The sequence below is a fragment of the Bicyclus anynana genome, chromosome 8 (assembly GCF_947172395.1).
Source record: "Bicyclus anynana chromosome 8, ilBicAnyn1.1, whole genome shotgun sequence".
NCBI lineage: Eukaryota > Metazoa > Arthropoda > Insecta > Lepidoptera > Nymphalidae > Bicyclus > Bicyclus anynana.
In genome coordinates, this window is record NC_069090.1 from 219,705 (window position 1) to 241,982 (window position 22,278).

General features: G+C 41.6%; 1 protein-coding gene across 1 annotated transcript; it reads right to left on the bottom strand.

Annotated features, from left to right (window-relative positions):
• Positions 1-150: 150 nt before the first annotated feature.
• On the bottom strand, positions 151-21,789 carry LOC112049649 (uncharacterized). Its single transcript, XM_052883221.1, has 12 exons — positions 21,597-21,789; positions 19,998-20,178; positions 18,414-18,553; positions 17,796-17,933; positions 17,602-17,727; positions 17,221-17,313; positions 15,489-15,613; positions 13,831-13,917; positions 13,102-13,221; positions 12,290-12,515; positions 11,311-11,560; positions 151-5,220 (listed from the first exon to the last, which is right to left on the bottom strand). The coding sequence occupies exons 1-12, from the start codon at positions 21,658-21,660 to the stop codon at positions 4,836-4,838; spliced, it is 1,935 nt and encodes a 644-aa protein (XP_052739181.1). The 5' UTR covers positions 21,661-21,789; the 3' UTR covers positions 151-4,835.
• Positions 21,790-22,278: the final 489 nt, after the last annotated feature.

The following is a 22,278-nucleotide window of genomic DNA, read 5'->3' on the forward strand; positions in this document are numbered from 1 at the left end:
TTTAGGCACATGTAGAAGCTCTACAGGATCTTTGCCCGAGGGCTAGAACGAAGGGAGACGAAACAAGCAATGCTACGAGACTGATGGCGGTTACAAGGAACATTGGGATTGATAGGGTTTTTATTCTGTTTGAAATAAAAGATGTGTACCTACTGAAACATAGAGTTTATTTGCTTATAATTACAGCTGTAAGGCATTCGCAAGGCTGGACTTTGTACTATAACAATTAATGACGCATACCTACAACACACACATGTAAAAAACTCAGTCTATGTCGCAGCAATGCTGTGGCACAGACGAATGCCGTTTCACGTGTGAGAGTTGCAAGTACAAATATAATAATATCGAGATATAACCATTACCCGTACAGAATTAACCGCTATAACATATTACGATTAATTTAAATGATACACCATTGGCTCCCAAAAGGCTAACAGATGCAAAATTAACTTTATTCACTTAGATTGAAAAACTATAATACATTTTAAAAGGGGACGAAATCCTTATTAGTAAAATATAGTTCTTTCAATAAAAAAGCAACGCAAGTGCGAAAGGCGGTCAGTTCTGTCGGCCTACCACCAGTATGCTACACTAATATTAAAGATTAATATTATAATCTCATGAGTCGTGGAACATGCACATACACACATTTACACGAAAAGCCGCAGGACGTGATATGTGGTAATTATTGTTTCATGTGCAATACAACTATGCATGGTGTACCCAACACCCCGCTCGACAGACATTCTCACTTAGTATTACGGGCCCACTGAGGGACGTGTTGGCGAACAATGTCCTGGTTATATATTTTTAGTAACTACTAAATTCACCTAATCCATAGGCAAGATATATTATTTCGCATGTAAATATAATGAACAAAATACAGAATTATTTATATCTAAAATATTTCTAGCTGGCAACACAACACAGTCGCTTTGCGCTTGTGTTACAGTTAGACAATACAGGCAGTATGTATGTGTGTGTGTGTGAGACAAAACAATTTTCATCAGTTACCGTTTATATATTATCTTAGCAAACGGCCCGCAATTTCACTAGTTTTTTTGTTCGTTTGTTGCACCTTACACATTAAATCCCTATATTATCAGCAATTAATATGGCTATATTTTATCACGTTATTCCCTCAAGAACGGGAACAACTCGGGCGAAACTGCGGGACATCAGCAATTAAACCATAATGAAACGATCGAGTGAGAGATCTAGGTCGGTCGCATTTTGAGCCTACAGTTCCGCGTTAGCTTACGACATGTAAACCGACCCGTTACACAAACTATTAGAAATAATTAAAAGACAACGTAATTTTGGCCAATATATGCTATGCCATACCAGAGGAGTCTTTACAAACAACGTACTGGAGCCGGTTAAACCCATTAAAAAACAAACGTAACGCGTCTCCTTGACAACCGCTTATAAAATAATTTTTCATAATTTGTATTTCAAAATATAACACTATCTCTCGGTCTAAGCTTGTATAGGTCGCGCCGAGTGACTAAAAACAATGATGTCCCAGTACCGGCAGCGCAGTTCGGCATGTTGCAACTTCATAGCGGACTTCAAGTTTGGCGCATACTGTATCCACTTAGTAGGTCATTTGCCTCTGTACATTATTCGAATACCTGATTTATGTTAAATTAACAATAACTATTAAGTATTTATTATTAAAAATGTATTATAAAGCATTTTTGGTCGGTTCTGTTTTGTTTATTGTTTCACAGAGGTAGAAGGAAAATCGTTAACAATTAAAATACAATTATATTTATAAATATTAGTTATAAGAATAAACCAGTGGCGTGCACAAGGTATTTGTAGGGTAGGCCTCTTAATGTGTCCTCAAGGACCAGCAGGCTAATTCACTAACTTTTATTAAATTAAGATTCTACAATCTAACAACCCTTCGGATATCAGACAGTAGGTAGATGACATTCAGTTGATTTGATGATTATTTTAATAGGTTGATATAAAAAGACCAAATTAGTGAATAAACCATCCGGGTAGTAGGTAGTGCAGTTTTGCACGTGTGAAGTGCACGCCACTGTATAATATGTATGATAACATGCTAACATAGTATATATATTATATAATTCACAACAATATCATAGTAATAACAGTTTACATTTAGGGATACACTACTGCAAATTATCATAGCGGCCTTCATATCTTACTGCAGATATATGTATATAGATGCATGATAGCTGTCCAACTTCACAATGTACGCTGTACAGGCAAACAATATACCAACTGCGTGGTATACTTAACGTGACCATTCATTTTGAGCGGGACAGTCCCGCTTTTTGAATATTCATAGTTCTCGATTATGTTGATACTTGTTTGTCCATCGACATTTAACATTACATAACATTTGCTCAACTAGTATTATAAAATCTAGTTAAAATAATATTGTATCAATTTTAGAATAAACAAAAAAAACAAGTCAGAACCTTAATTCGCGTTGAGTGAGCTGCCATTCATAATTTTCCTTCTATTATAAGAGTTTTCCTTATCAAACTAAGATTTCAACCTGACTATGTATTCCAATCAACTTTAGTAGGTTTGGTGGTTATGCACCTTTTGAAATTTGACATACAATAGTGGAAAATTATATAATACCTTTCAAAACAATATAAATGTCCATTGAGAGTTTATTGATTTGAAAGGCAATTTCAAATCAATAAACTCTCAATGGACATTTTGAGTATGAACAAGGGATCCGCATAGAAATGGTTGCGACCTAATGTTAACTATAAAATATATTATATACAGTACATTTACAAGAGTATTATAAATAAACAACATTATATAAACAAAGAAATACTATAATATATAAGATCACATAAACCTATAATTAGTTGATATCAATTTTAACTGATAGTTATTGTATCGTATTTTAATTTAGTATATTTTTTGATACTTTTCTGTTGGGAAACTATTTAATGTTTTAACTTTTTACAGTGCTGAAGTACTTAACTTGTAGGACTAACTTGCGCGCCATTACAAATCTCGTCAATAGAATAAAAATAATAATTAAAAAAACAGACTAAAAAAAATTGTTTTCGACGATTTTTTTCTAATTTCTTCTTACACTTCTAGTTAGAACTTGTTATTATCTTTTCAGTTTTTAAATTTAATGCAATCAGAATTTTTTTATTATATACATTTTAGTTACGATTATAGTAAAAGGGTGATTTTTGGATGCATTTGTTACGTTTGTTGCATGTTTCGTATTTTAAGGGGCTTTTTTAATATTATGGTCATGATCATTTAAATTTTAATATTTTAAACCTACCAATAAAACCAATAGCTGCTGAACCTTACAATTCGTTGTGATGGGACGAGAGAGAGAGAGCGATATTTTCGATTCGCTGCTAGTGGTCGACAATGTCATTTTGTCTTCACGAGATGTACCGGCGCGCATCTCAGGCCTACTGAATGTGTTTGGTGCACAGTGTCCAATATAACTAAGTTGGTGACACTAACTACATGAGCAAAGCCGTGCGTTTGACTAGTTTGTTTTCATTGATTTAAGGCACTTATTTCATTAATAACCAGCTATAGCTGTTTTTTATTTCATAATTTTATTTTACAAAGACATATTCACAAGATACCATTGTAATATTATAATTAGGACAGAATCCTGAAAAAAAAATTTCACCGTTCATAAAAAAGAAAGATTTTCATATTGTTCTAAGTTATTAATTTTAGAATAACAGCGGGCGATGGAACGAGCTATGCTCGAAGTATCTTTGCGTGATTGAATCAGAAATGAGGAGATCAATGAGTCGAGAAGCTGAAGTGGCAATGGGCGGGGCACATAGTTCGAAGAGCCGATGGACGTTGGGGTCCGAGGTGCTGGAATGCGACCCCGCACTAAAAAGTGCAGTGTTGTTCGACCCCCTGTCAGGTGAACTGAAGACATCGTCTTCAGTTCGTCGCTCGCGTCGCGAGCTCAGAATCGTGATGTTTGGACATCCATCGGCTGATATGATGATATGTTTTTGTAAATAGAATCACAGTTTTGAATGAAAAATATAAAAATAACACGCGACTAAAAGATGTTTCATATTTCACTTGGTACATTATATATTATACTTATATTTAAGTTTGAGTAACCTATAACAATTCTATAATTACAGTTTAATTGTTTGTGTTGCATACTTAGTATTTATTAAAAGAAAATGTCAGAAGAGTTCCCTAAAATTACAATTATTAATAATGTCACTTAAAAAATAAATTTCCCTTAGAACGTAACCTCACTAAGTAAAAATCGTCACACATGAATGTGACGATGTGTTATGTCTAGCTGCCATCACCCGCCACATGTGTACAGTATATATCTGTGCCCAATTGTTACTTTGTAACTTAACGAAACGTGGCCGCACATTCAAACGTATCACTTCATAATGACGACATAATGCCTCGTCGGTCTCGAGGTCCCGGGTTTATTGGAGTCCAAGCTCAGGTTTCGAAGTACCGAGCTTTTCTTTCTTCTGAGACATTTTCAGCAAAAATTCTCAGTCGCGATTCGGTCCATACATCTGATTGGTAGTAAAAGTGTCGAACAATCATTCTACAAAAAAAAAATCACCTATCGCCGCGGTTACTGTGAATATTTTATAAATATTCAAAAATATCCACCAGCTAACACAATGGTCAAACCATTCAAAACGACGTAAAGGAGCGGCCGGCGGGCTTTATTATTAATACTTTATTTGTTGTGTGGACGGCGAGGTGATACGTAGCTATTACGTGTCCGGTGAAATGTGTCCTTAATAATGAGTTTCGACCTCAAGCCCGCTACCCCGCCGAACAGTGCGTCGGCACTAGGCCGAGAGCGCGCCGTCGTTGGCGTTGACGTCGCAGTCGATGGCGGGCAGGTTGTCGATGACGGAGCGGATGGTCTCGGGGTACGCGCCCGCGCTCACGAACAGGTCGTTGTCATTGATCGCCGTGCAGCCGTTCACGCTGTCCGCGTCGTACAGCGCGTTGGTCTCGGCGATGTGCCCCGTCGCCACGTTGCCGTTCTCGACGTCGGCGACGGTGGCGACGGCGGCGGCGGGGGCGACGGTGGCGACGTTGGCGTTGCGGTCGGCGCCGGCGGCCAGCTCCTCGTAGCGCGGCGGCATCTCGACGTTGCTGCGCGCCTCGCTCTCGTCGCTGTCGATGCGCTCGCGGCTGAGGTAGTCGGGCGGCGGCCCGTACTTGTACCTGTTGGATGTCAATCTATATAATATATAGACAAACAAAGATTTCCGCAGCGTAATTTTGGTAATATGTCTGTTGAAATATCTAAAAATTTAAATATATATGTTTAGTTCACTAGACCACCAATAGATGGCGTTCTTACGGAGACGCTTGTCAAGACTCTGACATTAATCAAAAAAAAAAAAAAACTTTTATGACATTGACATTTTGTGAAAAAGTGACAAGACAATTTTGAATTGGTGGAGTGTGCAACGTATTCGCAAATTATTAACGTTTTTTCACATACAATATTACAATTCGTGAGTGTAAAACAAAAACCAAATCTCAAAGACTTTAAAGATTAAAAGAATTAGACTCGGTAAACCATTAGTGAGTGTCTTCATGGTCCTTCGCAGTCGGATGTGCAGTTGGTGAAAGTACAAAACTGGTATTCGTGAGTCATTTTAAATTATGGAAGATCTAAATCAACTCTTAGCCGTTCAGGAGGATAGAGCCGGCAAGATTAACAAGTCGTATTCTAACTACAGAAAGACGCCTAAACAACGTTTAAACACAGCGTATTTGAATACGCGATTAGAATCGTTAGAAAAAGCTTGGACTTCGTTTGTAACTAATCACGATCGTATAGTGTCGGTTGCAACTAGCGAGTTTAAAAGCGTGGCTAACTATTTTACTAAAGACATTTATGAAGAACTTGAAGAAATTTACTTTTCCTATAAAAGTGAATTACAGTCTAAAATAGTTGAAATCACACCTCACGAACCAGACCAGAACCAGACCAGCTCTAATACAAATACAGGCAACGACATCAGGTTGCCCACTATTAGTTTACCATCTTTCTCAGGAAAATATACTGAGTGGCCGTCATATCAGGATTTGTTCACTTCATTAGTACATAACAATGTTCATTTAGACAATGTAAAGAAATTGCATTATTTAAAATCTAGTTTAACAGGTGAAGCCGAGCAACTTCTTCGCTCTGTGACCGTTACCAATGAAAACTATACTCAGGCTTGGTTGACTCTGAAAAAAAGGTATAACAACAAAAGATACATTTCCAGCTCAGTGTTTAAAAGGCTTTTCTCTTTAAAACCTATAGCTACAGAATCTGCTCAAAGCATAAAGCTCCTTATAGATACAACGGTGGAATGTTTAAATTTGCTTAAAAATATTGGAATTCAAACAGAAGAGTGGGATCCTATAATAGTATACCTTACAGTTTCAAAATTAGATCCAGAAAGTCATAAACTGTGGGAGCTACATACTTCTTCTGACAGTGATTTGTTACCCTCCTTTGAAACTTTACAGCAATTTATGGAAAATAGATTCCGAGCCCTAGAGATGGTTTTTCCAGCCAAGTCAGTCCGATTAGAACAGCCTAAGACAATTAAACCAAGAAGCTTTCATACAACAGTGGCAACTGATTTAATGAAATGTGTACTTTGTAGTGAAGCACATCATATACACAACTGCAAACAGTTTTCAAGGAAAAGTATTAAGGATATGAGTTTGTCCGGAATGCAAACTTATGTTTCAACTGTTTGATACCAAACCATTCAGTATCCCAGTGTGGACGGCTATCCAGATGCCGGATTTGCAGCAAGAAGCATCACTCGCTTTTACACCCTGAAAAAGAAGCAACAAGCGCTCATGAATTTACAACAGGAACAGAATATGATACACAATCAACAAATATAGCAAGTCACTTTATCAATCAACCTGGTCAAGTTCTTTTAGCAACAGCATTGGTTAACATTATTTCTAGGAACAAACAAACAAATGTATACCGTGCTCTCATTGACCAAGGCTCACAGGCATCGTTTGTCACAGAAAATCTTGTTCAAGCATGTGGTTTGAAACGAGAAAGAATCAGCGGTGTCATTTCTGGATTAAGTGATGGCAAACAATTACATACAAAATACATGGTTCAATTTGAAATACAATCAAGACACCAACCACATCTAGCTTTCCCAATCAATGCATATGTACTCAAAACAATTACAAGCTACTTACCTTCGCAAGATGCCACAGTCTGCAACTGGCCAGACTTGGAGAATTTAACACTAGCAGATCCAGGTTACAACACCCCGAACAGAATTGACCTTCTGCTAGGCGCTGAGGTAGTAAGCAAGATAATAGACAGTGGATTGAAAAAGAGCCCCAATGGAATAATCGCTCAATACACTCATCTTGGTTGGATATTGTCTGGACACTCTAACAATACACAATCCAAACCAAACAGACAAAATATTAGTATGCATATATGCACCTGTGAAACAGAACTCCTGCGTAAGTTTTGGGAAGTAGAGACTGAGACTCTTACTGCTGTGCGGAACTTTAGTGTTGAGGAACAACGATGTGAAGACATTTATCAAGAAGCAGTAAGAAGAACAGTAGACGGGAGATACAAAGTCTGCCTACCCTTTAAGGAAGACGTTGTTAACCCTGCAATTAAATGTGGAGAAATCAAACAAATGGCAATAAACAGATTCAAGTCCTTAGAAAAGAAATTGAGCAAGGATGCCTTACTCAAAGAGGAATACACAAAAGTAATAAATGAATATCTTGAACTAGGTCATATGACTAAGGTTAATGAAGACTCTGCGATGGCTATCTACCTACCTCACCGAGCCGTAGTGAGAGAAGATAAAGACACTTCAAAGGTGCGTGTAGTCTATGATGCATCAGCAAAGGGTTCAAATGGATTTAGTCTCAATGACACCTTATTAATCGGCCCAACAATACAGAAAGACTTACTTACATTGCTAATGACCTGGAGAACTTACAAGATTGCTATCGTTAGTGACATTGTGAAGATGTATAGACAGGTGCTTGTAGAAGAGAAACACACAGATCTACAGCGCATCATTTGGAGAAATGACCCTAGTGAAGCTCTTCAATCCTACAAATTGCTGACAGTCACATTCGGTACAGCGTCAGCTCCATTCTTAGCAGTCCGACCATTGCATCAGCTAGCAGAAGATGAAGGCCAAAGCTACCCACTTGCAGCTAAAATTCTAAAGAATTCATTCTATGTAGACGACTTAACAACAGGTTGTTATACAATCACAGAAGGTAAACAAATTTACGAACAAATGACACAGATGTTGCAGACTGGTGGGTTCGAGCTACAAAAGTGGTCAAGCAATTCTTCAGAATTATTGGAGGCTATTAGTCAAGAAAGTCATATTAGCAGTGATAAACCATTAGCAATTAAATTAGATGACAACATGAAGATATTGGGCTTAAATTGGGACAAACAAAATGACAATTTCAAGTTTACTGTAAATCTTACAGAACATAGAAAATCAACAACAAAGAGAACAATATTGTCAGATGTTGCAAAGTTATTTGATCCATTTGGCTGGCTTTCCCCGGCAATCATAATTGCAAAAATATTACTCCAGAAACTATGGTTATGTAGCTCTGGCTGGGATGATGAAGTACCAAATCAACTTTTAGAAGAATGGATCAAATTTAGACAACAATTAATTCAATTACAAGATGTAAAAATAAACAGATGGATCTATACTCACAAAGAAAATTCACACATTGAACTTCATGGCTTTGCAGATGCTTCAATCTCAGCATATGCTGCAGTAGTCTATGTGAAAGTAGTACATAATAGTGAAAATAAAATATCTATTTTAGAGAGTAAGACTAAGGTTGCTCCACTTAAACAAATAACGATTGCAAGATTGGAACTGTGTGCTGCAGTTCTATTAGCTAGACTTTTATCGAGAGCAACTGAGATCTTAGGAGTACCCAAGAAACATGTATATGCATACACAGATTCTATGATTGTTTTGGCCTGGATTCAATCACTTCCAATGAGATGGCAAACATTTGTTGGAAACCGAGTAGCAGAAATACAAACCCTCTTGGATAATGATAGATGGAATCATGTCACATCAGAAAACAATCCAGCTGATTTAGCATCCAGAGGAGTGTATCCAGCTGAATTGGTGGATAAGGATATGTGGTGGACGGGACCTTCATGGTTGAGCTTAGAAGAACCACTGATGCAAAAGCCACAAGTGCCTGAAACAACCATAGAAGAACGGAAAAAGGTAAAAATATTTCACATTCATAGTGATGAAGAACCAATTTACAAAAGATTTTCAACACTTAACAAAATGATTCGACTACTCACATACTGTCGAAGAATGCTTCGTCTGAAACAAAACAAAGAGGTAAGAACACAAACCACAAAATATTTGAATAATAAAGAATTACAAACTACACTGAACCAGATTATCAAACTTGATCAGGAAATGTATTACAAAGAAGAAATTAAAGACTTGCAAGAAAAAGGTAAAATTAAAATACGAAGTACTTTAATCAAGTTAGACCCTTACCTTGATGATATTGGGCTGCTACGGGTGAGAGGTCGATTTCAACAAGCTAAAGTAGCTTCAGAAATTAAACATCCAATTATCTTATCCCATGCATCTTATCTCAGTTGGCTATTAGTCAAGGATGCACACACCAAGTTGTTACATGGAGGTTATGCAATGATAATGAATTACTTAAGATCTCGGTATTGGATTATTGGAATAAAACAATTGGTTAAGAAATATGCTCGCCAGTGCACTATTTGCATTCGACATAAAGCATTAACACCTCAACCTCAGATGGGAAATCTACCTGAGGTTCGTGTCAATCCAGGACGACCCTTTAAATTCTCAGCCGTGGACTATGCAGGGCCAATTCAAATTAGGACAGCTAAAGGAAGAGGACATAAGTCACACAAAGGCTATATTTGCCTCTTCATTTGTATGAAGACAAGAGCGGTCCACCTAGAAGCAGTTAGTGACCTAACAACCTCTGGTTTCCTCTCGGCTTACCGGAGGCTGACATCCAGAAGAGGTCGTTGCTCAGAGCTCTGGAGTGACAACGGCTTGAATTTTGTTGGAGCTGCAAGAGAATTGACTTTGATGATAAATCAAGCCAAGAACAGTTTTGGTCAAGAAGTTGCTGAACAACTTGCTAATGAGGGTACTACTTGGCATTTCATTCCACCGAGAGCTCCTAACTTTGGAGGGCTTTGGGAAGCAGGAATCAAGTCTGTTAAAATACATTTGACAAGAGTAATTGGAAATACAACCCTGACTTATGAAGAGATGACTACACTTTTGACTCAAATAGAGGCATGTCTAAATTCACGACCTTTGTGCGAAATGAGTGAACATCCAGATGATTTGATGCCACTCACACCTGCTCACTTCCTGATTGGAGAACCATTAATGCTGATACCAGAGCAAAATTATGAGGAGATATGTTTATCAACACTGAGTAGATGGCATCTGGTGCAAAAAATGACACACCATTTCTGGAATCGCTGGTCTGCTGAATTCCTACACACACTACAGCAACGACAGAAATGGCATACCAAGTGTGATCCACCAAAGCTGGGTGATCTGGTAATAATCAAGGAGGAAGATACACCACCAACTAGATGGCCTATGGCCCGGATTACCCAACTGCACCCCGGCCTTGATGGAATTGTCCGTGTTGCAACTACAAAAACAAAAAGCGCCACTTTGAAAAGGCCCTTATCAAAGTTGGTCTTACTACCTTCAGACAATTAAAGAACAGAGTTCTTGGCGGGCGGCATGTTTAGTTCACTAGACCACCAATAGATGGCGTTCTTACGGAGACGCTTGTCAAGACTCTGACATTAATAAAAAAAAAAAAAAAAACTTTTATGACATTGACATTTTGTGAAAAAGTGACAAGACAATTTTGAATTGGTGGAGTGTGCAACGTATTCGCAAATTATTAACGTTTTTTCACATACAATATTACAATTCGTGAGTGTAAAACAAAAACCAAATCTCAAAGACTTTAAAGATTAAAAGAATTAGACTCGGTAAACCATTAGTGAGTGTCTTCAATATAAATATATTAATTGTACATTTTGTTCTTATCGCTCAAATGCCGAGATTAGTTCTAGATATTTTAGTCATCAATGTCATGTAATTTTTAACTAGACCGTGTGCCTCCCTAATTTAATTAATACGGTGAGTCAACAGTACCGTGATCAGTAATGGCACAAACCAGCAGTGCCGCTAACCTCCCTCCCTCATGTACCTCATGGCCTCGTTGTAGGGCGGCGGGCGGCCGGGGCGCGGCGGGAAGTGCTCGAGGTCGGCGCCCAGCAGCGCGATGGTGCGGCCGTTGAGCGTGTAGGTGTCGCGCAGCTCGTCGGCCGCCAGCTCGCCCACGTCGGGCGTGTCGGGGCGCGGCGACTCGCGCCGGAAGCGCGGCAGGCTCAGCTGGAAGCGGCCCAGCTGCAGCGTGAGCGGCCGCTGCGCCGCCGACAGCTGCTCCAGCACGCGGTCTGCGGCAGGGGCGCGGTCAATGGACGTTACATTGTACGTGCACACACATACACTACACGCATTTTGTCGTGCACATTCACATGGCCTTCATAAAAAGGGTCAAGTCACTCAGCAGGGGATGGAGCGAACTATGCTTGGGGTCTCTCTGCGTGATCGAATCAGAAATGAGGAGATCCGCAGACGAACCAAGGTCACTGACAAAGCTCAGCGAGCTAAAGTGGCAATAGGCAGGTCACGCAGTTCGAAGAGTCGATGGACGTTGGAGTCCCAAGATGCTGGACTGCCGACTCCGCACCGGAAAGCGCAATGTTGGTCAATCTCGCACTAGGTGGATTGAGGACATCAAAAGTGTTGCAGGGAGTCGCTGGATACTGGCGGCTCGAGACTATTTTGTTTGGAAGTCCATGCAAGAGACCTATGTCCAGCAGTGGACGTTCATCGGCTGTTAATGATGATTCACGTCCGCAAAGAGCCTCAGGTGAGCTCCCATTCACAGATCGTCCTCCTTCATAGCAGGTTTTGAGCTGCAGCATTGTGCTGTTCAGTTCGGGCATCGCTTCTACCATAACCATGCTATGGACCCCAGGGTATTGCCCAGAGGGAACAACTTGGCGGATACACAAAGCATTCTACATTTGCACTAATTAAACAAAAAGTTCTCTCGTCTTCATTTAGATGTAACACACAAACAATTAGACTCGGGGTCCGCGCAGTAGTGTATAGTGTACCTATGGTGTTCCTCCTGGCGGTGCGGCGGCAGAAGAAGTCGAGCGGCGCGGCCATGTAGTTGAGCTCCTGCGGCGCCAGCTCGGGGTCCGCGTAGTACAGCTCGGGCTCGGCGCGCGCGGGCGAGCGGTAGGCGGGCGGCGCCGCGCGCGGGGGCCCGCCCGCGCCGCCCACGCCGCCCGCGCCGCGCACCGGCCGCAGCTCCACGTCGCAGCACTGCGTCGGCACCTGCGCTCGACGCACAGGGTGTTCCGTAGACAGTACGTTCCGTACCTCCGTCACACGGATTTTTGTATATATTGCAAAAAGTCCGCTATCAGCTTGTAGAGTATGTCGTAATGTTTACGAAACACCTTGTATATTGCACTGTTACACGCATCCATACATTATACTTGCCTAAAGCTATTTGTGACCACGTGGTCGCTAATTATTGTCACTGGTCGGTAAAAAGAAAAAAGAAATCGGGAGCATATTATGTGATCATAATTGACTTTAGTGAGCTGAAACCATATAAACCAGCTCTTCATAGATTGATTCCATCACGACTAGATTTTGTGCTTTTCCTTGTTAAGAAAAATGAAAACTATGAAACAACTATTTTGTTTAAAAACTTTCGACATATTATATCTTTGTAGCGCATCGCAGGCAGTCGCTGGGTGCAGGCAGCAAAGGACTGAGTGGTTGAGTCTCCCTTAAAGAGGCCTATTACACTCTTGTAATATGTAAATTACTTGTTACAAGAATATACGTAAAATGTTAAAATTAAGCAATAGTAAAAACAAATAAAAATAAACTTAAAAAAGAAAATACCCACCTGTCTATACCTGGAGCAGAATATGGCGGACAGTCTGGCGAGGCCGAAGCCCCCGCTGTAGGGCGGCGGCTCGGGCGGCTCGCTCGCTACAGTCGAGGGGGACTCCGGACTGGGAAGCTCCTGGATTATATCAATACATAATATTTAAAAGTGAATTCCGTCTGTGATTTCAAAATAACAATGTTTTCTCTAGGGTTTATAATACTTACACGACGCACACAAATCAGGAACAGCTGAATTGATTTAAATGGGACTTTTGCTGGTAGATAGTGGACATATGCTACGTTTTATCTGGGAATACCTCATGATAACTGAAATTGATAGATTACCCGCATACTGCATTCTCTATATCAACAATATTGAGTCAAACCACCATTTCCTATAGAAGTCATACGGGCCAAATAAGTGGGAGGGCGGGCCCGGAACTTGCTCTTCGCGTATTCCTGGGGTCTTCTTGACTCCCTACAAACTCTTTATTCTTCGTCCTTGTCCTTGTTTTCGCTTCCTCCCCCTTCTGGGGCAGCGACACCATCAAGCTGGCCAGCATGCCGTATACATTCGGCGGACAGCCTCCCCTTCTTGATTGGAGCAGGATCATGGTTCACAGGCGTTGTCAAAAACGCCCGAAATATCCAGGAAAATAGCCTGTACGTAATTCGACTCAGCAGTTTTTGCAGCGCTGAGAAAGAAAAGAGTATTGGGGGTGCAAGAGTACGAGTAGCCACTCACCGTACTGGCGTACGTGCCGCGGACGGGGCTGGCCGCCGCGCCGGGCTCCAGCAGCCGCGCCGCCTCGTACCGCGGCGGGAACCGAGCCTGACAATAACACAAACATCTATTATCACTGAGCTCCGTTTGATTACTGTATCTGTATCACACTTGCGGAGGGACGAAAGTTATATTACCAGAACAATGATGGTATTTGAAAGAGAAAAGAATAGATTAAAGTGTTTGTTTTCTAAATAAAATATGAAAAAAAATGCAACAATTAAACAAGTGTTCCATCTAAATATAGTTTTGTATAGTTTTAAAACGACCTCATAGTGACATACCAGTCGACACCAGCAGCTACATGAGGGGGTACTCACGGCGTAGTGGTGCGCGGTGTTGCGGTGCGCCGACGCGTACCCGCGCAGCGCGGCGTGCTTCATGTGCATCTTGCACAGCGCCGACACCAGCAGCACCACCGCTACATGAGGGGGTACTCACGGCGTAGTGGTGCGCGGTGTCGCGGTGCGCCGACGCGTACCCGCGCAGCGCGGCGCGCTTCATGTGCATCTTGCACAGCGCCGACACCAGCAGCACCACCGCTACATGAGGGGGTACTCACGGCGTAGTGGTGCGCGGTGTCGCGGTGCGCCGACGCGTACCCGCGCAGCGCGGCGCGCTTCATGTGCATCTTGCACAGCGCCGACACCAGCAGCACCACCGCTACATGAGGGGGTACTCACGGCGTAGTGGTGCGCGGTGCGCCGACGCGTACCCGCGCAGCGCGGCGCGCTTCATGTGCATCTTGCACAGCGCCGACACCAGCAGCACCACCGCTACATGAGGGGGTACTCACGGCGTAGTGGTGCGCGGTGCGCCGACGCGTACCCGCGCAGCGCGGCGTGCTTCATGTGCATCTTGCACAGCGCCGACACCAGCAGCACCACCGCTACATGAGGGGGTACTCACGGCGTAGTGGTGCGCGGTGTCGCGGTGCGCCGACGCGTACCCGCGCAGCGCGGCGTGCTTCATGTGCATCTTGCACAGCGCCGACACCAGCAGCACCACCGCTACATGAGGGGGTACTCACGGCGTAGTGGTGCGCGGTGTCGCGGTGCGCCGACGCGTACCCGCGCAGCGCGGCGCGCTTCATGTGCATCTTGCACAGCGCCGACACCAGCAGCACCACCGCTACATGAGGGGGTACTCACGGCGTAGTGGTGCGCGGTGTCGCGGTGCGCCGACGCGTACCCGCGCAGCGCGGCGCGCTTCATGTGCATCTTGCACAGCGCCGACACCAGCAGCACCACCGCTACATGAGGGGGTACTCACGGCGTAGTGGTGCGCGGTGCGCCGACGCGTACCCGCGCAGCGCGGCGCGCTTCATGTGCATCTTGCACAGCGCCGACACCAGCAGCACCACCGCTACATGAGGGGGTACTCACGGCGTAGTGGTGCGCGGTGCGCCGACGCGTACCCGCGCAGCGCGGCGCGCTTCATGTGCATCTTGCACAGCGCCGACACCAGCAGCACCACCGCTACATGAGGGGGTACTCACGGCGTAGTGGTGCGCGGTGTCGCGGTGCGCCGACGCGTACCCGCGCAGCGCGGCGCGCTTCATGTGCATCTTGCACAGCGCCGACACCAGCAGCACCACCGCTACATGAGGGGGTACTCACGGCGTAGTGGTGCGCGGTGTCGCGGTGCGCCGACGCGTACCCGCGCAGCGCGGCGCGCTTCATGTGCATCTTGCACAGCGCCGACACCAGCAGCACCACCGCTATCATGAAGATGAGCGCGCACGCTGCACACAAACACACCGAAACTTATTTCATCATCACTATTCTTGGACTTGAGCGTTTGAGCTGCTTCTACAGAGCGGCAAATCATAAAAAAAATTAAAATAAATAATAAAAAATCATAAATTTTGCATTTACGCACAGATGACTAGCCCGGACCCGTCAAAATAAAAAACAAATCAATTGACAAAATGTCATCCACATACTATGATACAAATTACAAATGTCAGCGGATGATTACGGTGGATATCTTATAGTATGGATATCTTATATGAACAAATTGAACTAACTAAAAATGGCTGTGTAGTTAGTCTGTACGCCGTAGAAGTAGGTGCGAGAGGATTACCAGCAAAATAACCTGCTTATAGACCTTGGCCTCTCTAGAAGTGCAGCTAGTTCTATATTAGAACGAGTATCCAAAGTTGCTCTTGTATGATCTTACCAAATTTGGCTTCAGGGAGTACAACACGAACAGAGAACGGAGAGTGTTGATTGATCGTCAAGGAATCCCTTAACCCTACATCCTGTAATCTCAAGTTAAGGACTCTGCTCAGAGTTTTTCTCTCTAAAACGCGATGGACCCGGCACCCGCACGGTGAATCCATGGAATGCTAAGATATTCTTCTCACTTTGTTGTCCACTTCACTAGATTGATAATGATAATAAAGACCAAACTAGTGAACAGGCCAGCTGAATAATAATAATATGCAAGTTGGTAGGTACAATATTGAATGATTTTCCACATTAGTTGAAGATACAAGATATCAAGTAGAAAGCTTACTTCTACATTTTTTTTTAAATTTTAGGTTTGGTAGTTTCGGAGAAAAGGGGGGTAATGGTCTATTTTATTGAATAACTTGGAAACTATTTATTTCAAAATTCCAAAAAAAATATATTTGAGATCCTCTTACCAAGCTCGTTTGTTGGATGTGTCACACGATGCAGTTTAAAAGTTTTTTTTTAAATTTTCCATCTTGCCCCCCAGAAGTAACCTTCATATTCAAAAATTTCATATTTCTGAGGTTTTCCGGAAATCTTCAAGTAGAAAGCTAATTTCTGTATTTTTTCCAAAATTTTAGGTTTGGTAGTTTTGGAGAAAAGGGGGGGGAATGTTCTATTTTCTTGAAAAACTAAGAAACTATTTATTTCAAAATTACCAAAGAAAATATTTTTAAAATCCTCTCATCAAGACCTTTCATTTGATTTGTCGAATGATGCAGTTTGAATTTTTTTTTTTTTAATTTCCATCTTGTGACCTTCATATTCATTCAATAATTTCATACTTTCAAAATTTTCAAGAAATGTTCAAGTGAAAAACTTATTTCTGTATTATTCTCAAAATTTTAGATACAGTAGTTTCGGAGAAACAGGGCATGGTCATTTTTCGTCCATTTGTTTAAATAACTGAAAAGGTAATTTTTTTAAATTCCAAAAAAAATATTTATAAAATCTTCTTATTACCTTTCATTTGATGAATCACACAATTCAACTTTCCATCTTACCCCCCATAAGTGCCCCCTATATTAAAATTTTACCTTTTCGCGAGAAATCCCTGTATTAGGGTCACACTAATTGATATGTGCACCAAAGGCAAAGAACAAACGGCACTGACCGGTGACGGTGTAGATGGTGGACTGGATGAAGCCGTACTCGTCGGGCGCGTGCCGGTCGTCGAACAGCGGCGGGTACTCCACCTCCACGTACCCTGACAGTGACAACACACGCCTTTAGTGTTGCCAATACACAGACTGCAGCTAGACGATTGGTTATTTAAAACATACATACAGGAAGATACTTTTTGTGGTGCACAAATGTCTGTTAATGCTTCTGTATCGTTAATGTATAAGAGGTCAAGTTCATGTGTTTGTCATGTTGTGAGGTTGTAAACTCCGGATCTACTGAACCGATTATGACTCTGATTTTAATTTTGGTAATTCTGCAAAGTACACTTTTAAAATACTAGGATAAATATTGGTGCAGTTTGAAAGCTCACCTTCCAAGGTGGAGAAGCGCGAGTGCTCGTCGCAGCAGGCGGGCTGGCGGCACAGCGCGGCGCCGGGCCGGCAGCACGCCGCCTCGGGGATGCAGCGGCCCGACGAGCAGTTCAGCTTGTCGCCGCCTGCAACACACAGCCTTGTACGGGGCTCGGCCGGCGCCCGCGGGCGAGCGGCGGCGGGGTGTACTCACGCGCGCAGGGCCGCGGCGCGCACAGCGGCGGCGCCTCGTCCTCGGCCAGCACGCAGTCCTTGCGCCCGTCGCACACGTACGCGGGCAGCACGCAGCGCGCGCCGCACCAGAACGCGCCGCGCGCACACTGGTGCGGACCTGCCGCAAACGTAAGCATTGTGACATGGAAAAAAGTAGATAGTATTAGTAAAGTAGAGGTTAATAAATAATAATCTAAATAAGGTAAATCTGTTTTTTTTTTCTGTGCCATCAGATTTCAATCTCTGATCGTAATCCAATTCAATTACTGAATTAATAAGTCTTTATTCAATGTTTACACCACAGATATAAGAGGTAACTAGATTTATAAAGTGTCAATTCTTTGTATTGAAACCAGCGTACTCAGGGGCGTGGCCTAAACGGATGTTTAATATTTAGTGAAAAATTATGTCACCCTTACTTTAGAGTTGAATATTAGTTATTCCTTTTGTCACAGAACAAAACAAGACTGCTAGTACATGCGCGGACACGCTTGCGTTGTTCCGCACACCCGGGTGTACGCTGGTCACGCCCCCTTGCTAGTAATCTGTTCTGTGGTTTACACAGCTCAGTCTGTGACATAAGGAAGTGATTGTTTACCTTTAGTCTGCACCAGCACATACTTGGTGCTGCTGAAGGGCGGCGCGGAGCAGATGTAGTGGCCGCTGTCCGACAGCTGCAGGTCCCCTCGCTCCAGTCGGCTGACGATGGTCGGCCCGGACGGCTCCGAAACTAAGGGCCTTCAAATAAATATACAATATGTAAATAATAGCCGTGAAAATATATAATAAGAGCCGCGATAGCTCAGTCTATATGACCTCTGCCTCCGATTTCGGAGAGCCTAGGTTCGAATCCAGTATGGGATATGCATCTCCAAGTTTTCAGTTATGTTCATTTTAAAAAGATAAATATCACATGTCTCAAATGGTGAAGGAAAAATATCGTGAGGGAACCTGCATACCTGAAAATTTTCTGATTTTCTATGTGTGTGAAGTCTGCCAATCCGTGTTGGGCCAGCATGGTTGACTATTAGCCTAACCCCTCTCATTATCAGAATAGATGCTCAGCAGTGAGCCCAATATGATGATGATGAAATAATACCCAGGTCTTATTGTATGTGAGGTCAGTTGAACCATATATGATGGGGAATCTAACGTGTAGTGGTGATTCCAGCCCCAGAAGAGAATAGAATGAGACAAAGATGACGAATCAATAACTTATCAGGGATTCTAGATGGCAGCCAAGAAACACGCCAAGAGCACGCAAAATTATTTGAAATTTTGTTACATTGGAGCTTTTATATATACGAATACACTAATTTTTGTTTTATTTAAAAAATACCAAATAGTGAATGATTTTACATGCATTCAAAGTTCGCATAAATATTGAGTCCCGCTAAAGGTCGCGATATTGTACGTGACATGACGTCACGACTCACGTATCATATAACATTTAATCGCCCGTTATAGGCAATTTCGTTCTTCTGCCTACCTACTGATGAACTAATGGTTAGAATTGAAAAATTCTTTTTGTGTTGAAAAGACCGTTTATCGAGGAAGGCTATAAGCTACATAACATCACGGTACGACCAATAGGAGCAAAGCACCGATCAAAAATGTGGCCATAATGGCAAAAATAATATTCGGTCGTCGGCTAGTTTTCTTAATATATAAATGCGATAGGTCGTTCTCACGAAATCTCGAGAACCGCTTGACGTACAAAGATGAAATTTGACAACAGGTAGTCTATAGTTACTAGGTATCTGCTAATAATGGATTTTCGATAGGGCCGGATTAAAGAGTTCTAGAGGCTCTTACAAGTTTGTATGAAAGTCTTTTATTTATTATGCTACAAACTTGAAATTTAGCAGGGAGGTGGTTTTTAATTGGTAGACGTCTGTTGTTTGTAACAGACGTCCATTTTACGACAGTGCCGGATTAAAGAGGTTTAAAGGCTCTTGGGCTTAAAAAGTAAGGACTTTCTTGTGAACTTGCGCAAGTCGACACTCACCTGCCGCCGTCGGTGCCGTTGTCGCTGACGTAGTTCCACACGAACACCCTGGCCGCAGGGTCGCCGCGCACTTCGCACACGAGCGTCAGGTTGTCGTGCACGCGCCGCACCAGCACGTCCGTGTGCTCCGTGTCCCCGGTGCCGTACATCGCGGGTGCGCAAGTCGACACTCACCTGCCGCCGTCGGTGCCGTTGTCGCTGACGTAGTTCCACACGAACACCCTGGCCGCAGGGTCGCCGCGCACTTCGCACACGAGCGTCAGGTTGTCGTGCACGCGCCGCACCAGCACGTCCGTGTGCTCCGTGTCCCCGGTGCCGTATAGTGCGAGGTATGGCGTCTGTGGCTCGCAAGCACCTTAAACAAAAATAGCTTGTTTGTATAGTAGGTTTATGGACAATAATTCTACTTGATAACGTCCTTAGAAAACATTAATAAAAACGAGATGGCCTACACCTACACTCCGTACATTGTTTGCTACCTATGGGTTGATTTTCCTGTCTGGAATAATATTAAATTGTATTTTACTCAAAAGCCCTGCTATCTAGTAGAAAGCGGGGTTATTGAGTTAATGTAAAAAAATAATTTAATTATAATGATTTTAACTATTGCAATTAATAAATATTAAAAAATGAAAAAAACAAAGTGAGCCAACTTGAAATAAATTAATTATTTTGATTTATTTGAAAGATTATTGTAGTGATCAGAAGGCCCCCAGAGCTCTCTAATCCAGATTGTTAACCTTAACCTTTCATTTAATACCTTTTTAAAACAAGTCATTGTTTATTGATAACTTGCTTCAATAAGTGTAATAATATATTATACACAAAAGGAAATGCCCATTCCAGGCCCTGCCCTACCCTAATCACCCAGCCACAGCACAGCACTGCTATTTTTAGACATAAGTAAATACTTATGTATAAAAATATATTGATAATTCTACTTTAATAATGGAATCATTACCCATCATGCCCTTCAGGGACAAGAAAAGATTGTTGACCATACATCCTGAATTTCACATAATTTTTTGAAGACATTGTTTGTTTGTGTTTTCCTATTTGTTGAACTTGTTGGTAACAAAAAGCATTAAATAATACAAATAAAAATAAAACAACTTAAAATTTTACTTCTCTGCTTTGGTACAACGGTGAACGTTTTGAGCAAGAACAGTGATAAAAAATATTTTTTCATCTAGAAACATACTTACTTTTACTAAGGCAATTAAATAAATAATTTGAATAAAAATATCCTTTATCTCCTTGGACTTTTAAACGGGGGTATACCTGGGTTCCTAGGGTATGTTATATTGGCCGGTGGGCATTTCCCTTTTATTCATGTAATAATTTACAAGTCGTTCGCTATATTGGGTCTACCATTATGTGAACAATGTCACAGATGCAAGCCACTAATAGTCAATAATTTTATTCATTTAATAATTATAATGTGAAAGTTACATACAAACCCTACAAACGCTTTAGATTTCTAATTAATAAAATACCGTTAGTATACTAACGGTGTCTTGGGTAGCGAAAAATTCACCCAAAGCAGTAATTCAATTTAATAAAATATTTGTATCGTAGTGCTGCAGAGCTGCAAGAGAGCCTTGAGCGAAACGCGCGCTTTTAGCAAACAATCATGATGTAATAAATATTCAATGAAGGCCCTTTTCATATTAATTTTATGAAAATATTCCAAGAATGAAAAAAACGAACTTCACATTTTAAAGTACTACGGACGGGGTAATATCTAGTGGTAGGAATTTAAACTATACTTACATGTTATTATAATTACTGTAACAACGATGACGTATAAATAAAAACAATTCACATTCCCAAACATTCTAATTTTTATTTATTTCACATTTTCACTTCACAACAACAAACGCCATGTTTAACACAGACAAAGAGTATAATAAAAATATGTTCCTTGATAATAAGCAAGGAACATATTTACTCAGGAGTACACAGATAAGGACCACCCAGGGGACAGCAAACGCAAAGAGTAAATTAAAATAGAGGGTGAAGAAAGCTAGCCAACTTCGCTTTTATAGGTCATACTGTTTCCGTAGTGACGCCATCTATCTATCGTCCCGAAAGTACACACTCTACAGAGTGATAACTGACATCAAGGCCTACTAACATAACGCAATATATGTTAGTTGAAATATGGTTTTCAAGTTAAATTTATGTTTATATTTTGTGGAAAAATCAATTTAACTTAAAAACCGATTATTACATATTTTCAATTATTAAATTTCCTCTTTCACATTTTGTTACCATACAATATTTAACTTATTTAAATTCTGTTTTATTTAAAAGGTTTAATTCAAAAAGATAAATAAAGTAATTGTCCCGTAAATATTACGACATACTCTACAGGCTGATAGCTGACATCAAGGCATACTAAATTAACGCAATATATGTAAGCCATTAGTAAAATTTTACGGTTTTTAAGCTA

Excerpts from the sequence above, each read along its gene's own strand:
- LOC112049649 (XM_052883221.1), bottom strand. The coding sequence starts at position 21,660 with ATGTTTGGGAATGTGAATTGTTTTTATTTATACGTCATCGTTGTTACA. Across the intron at positions 13,222-13,830 it reads GCGGCACGTACGCCAGTACG|GAGCTTCCCAGTCCGGAGTC; the intron begins GTGAGTGGCTAC and ends GATATAATCCAG. Across the intron at positions 5,221-11,310 it reads CCCTACAACGAGGCCATGAG|GTACAAGTACGGGCCGCCGC; the intron begins GTACATGAGGGA and ends GACATCCAACAG.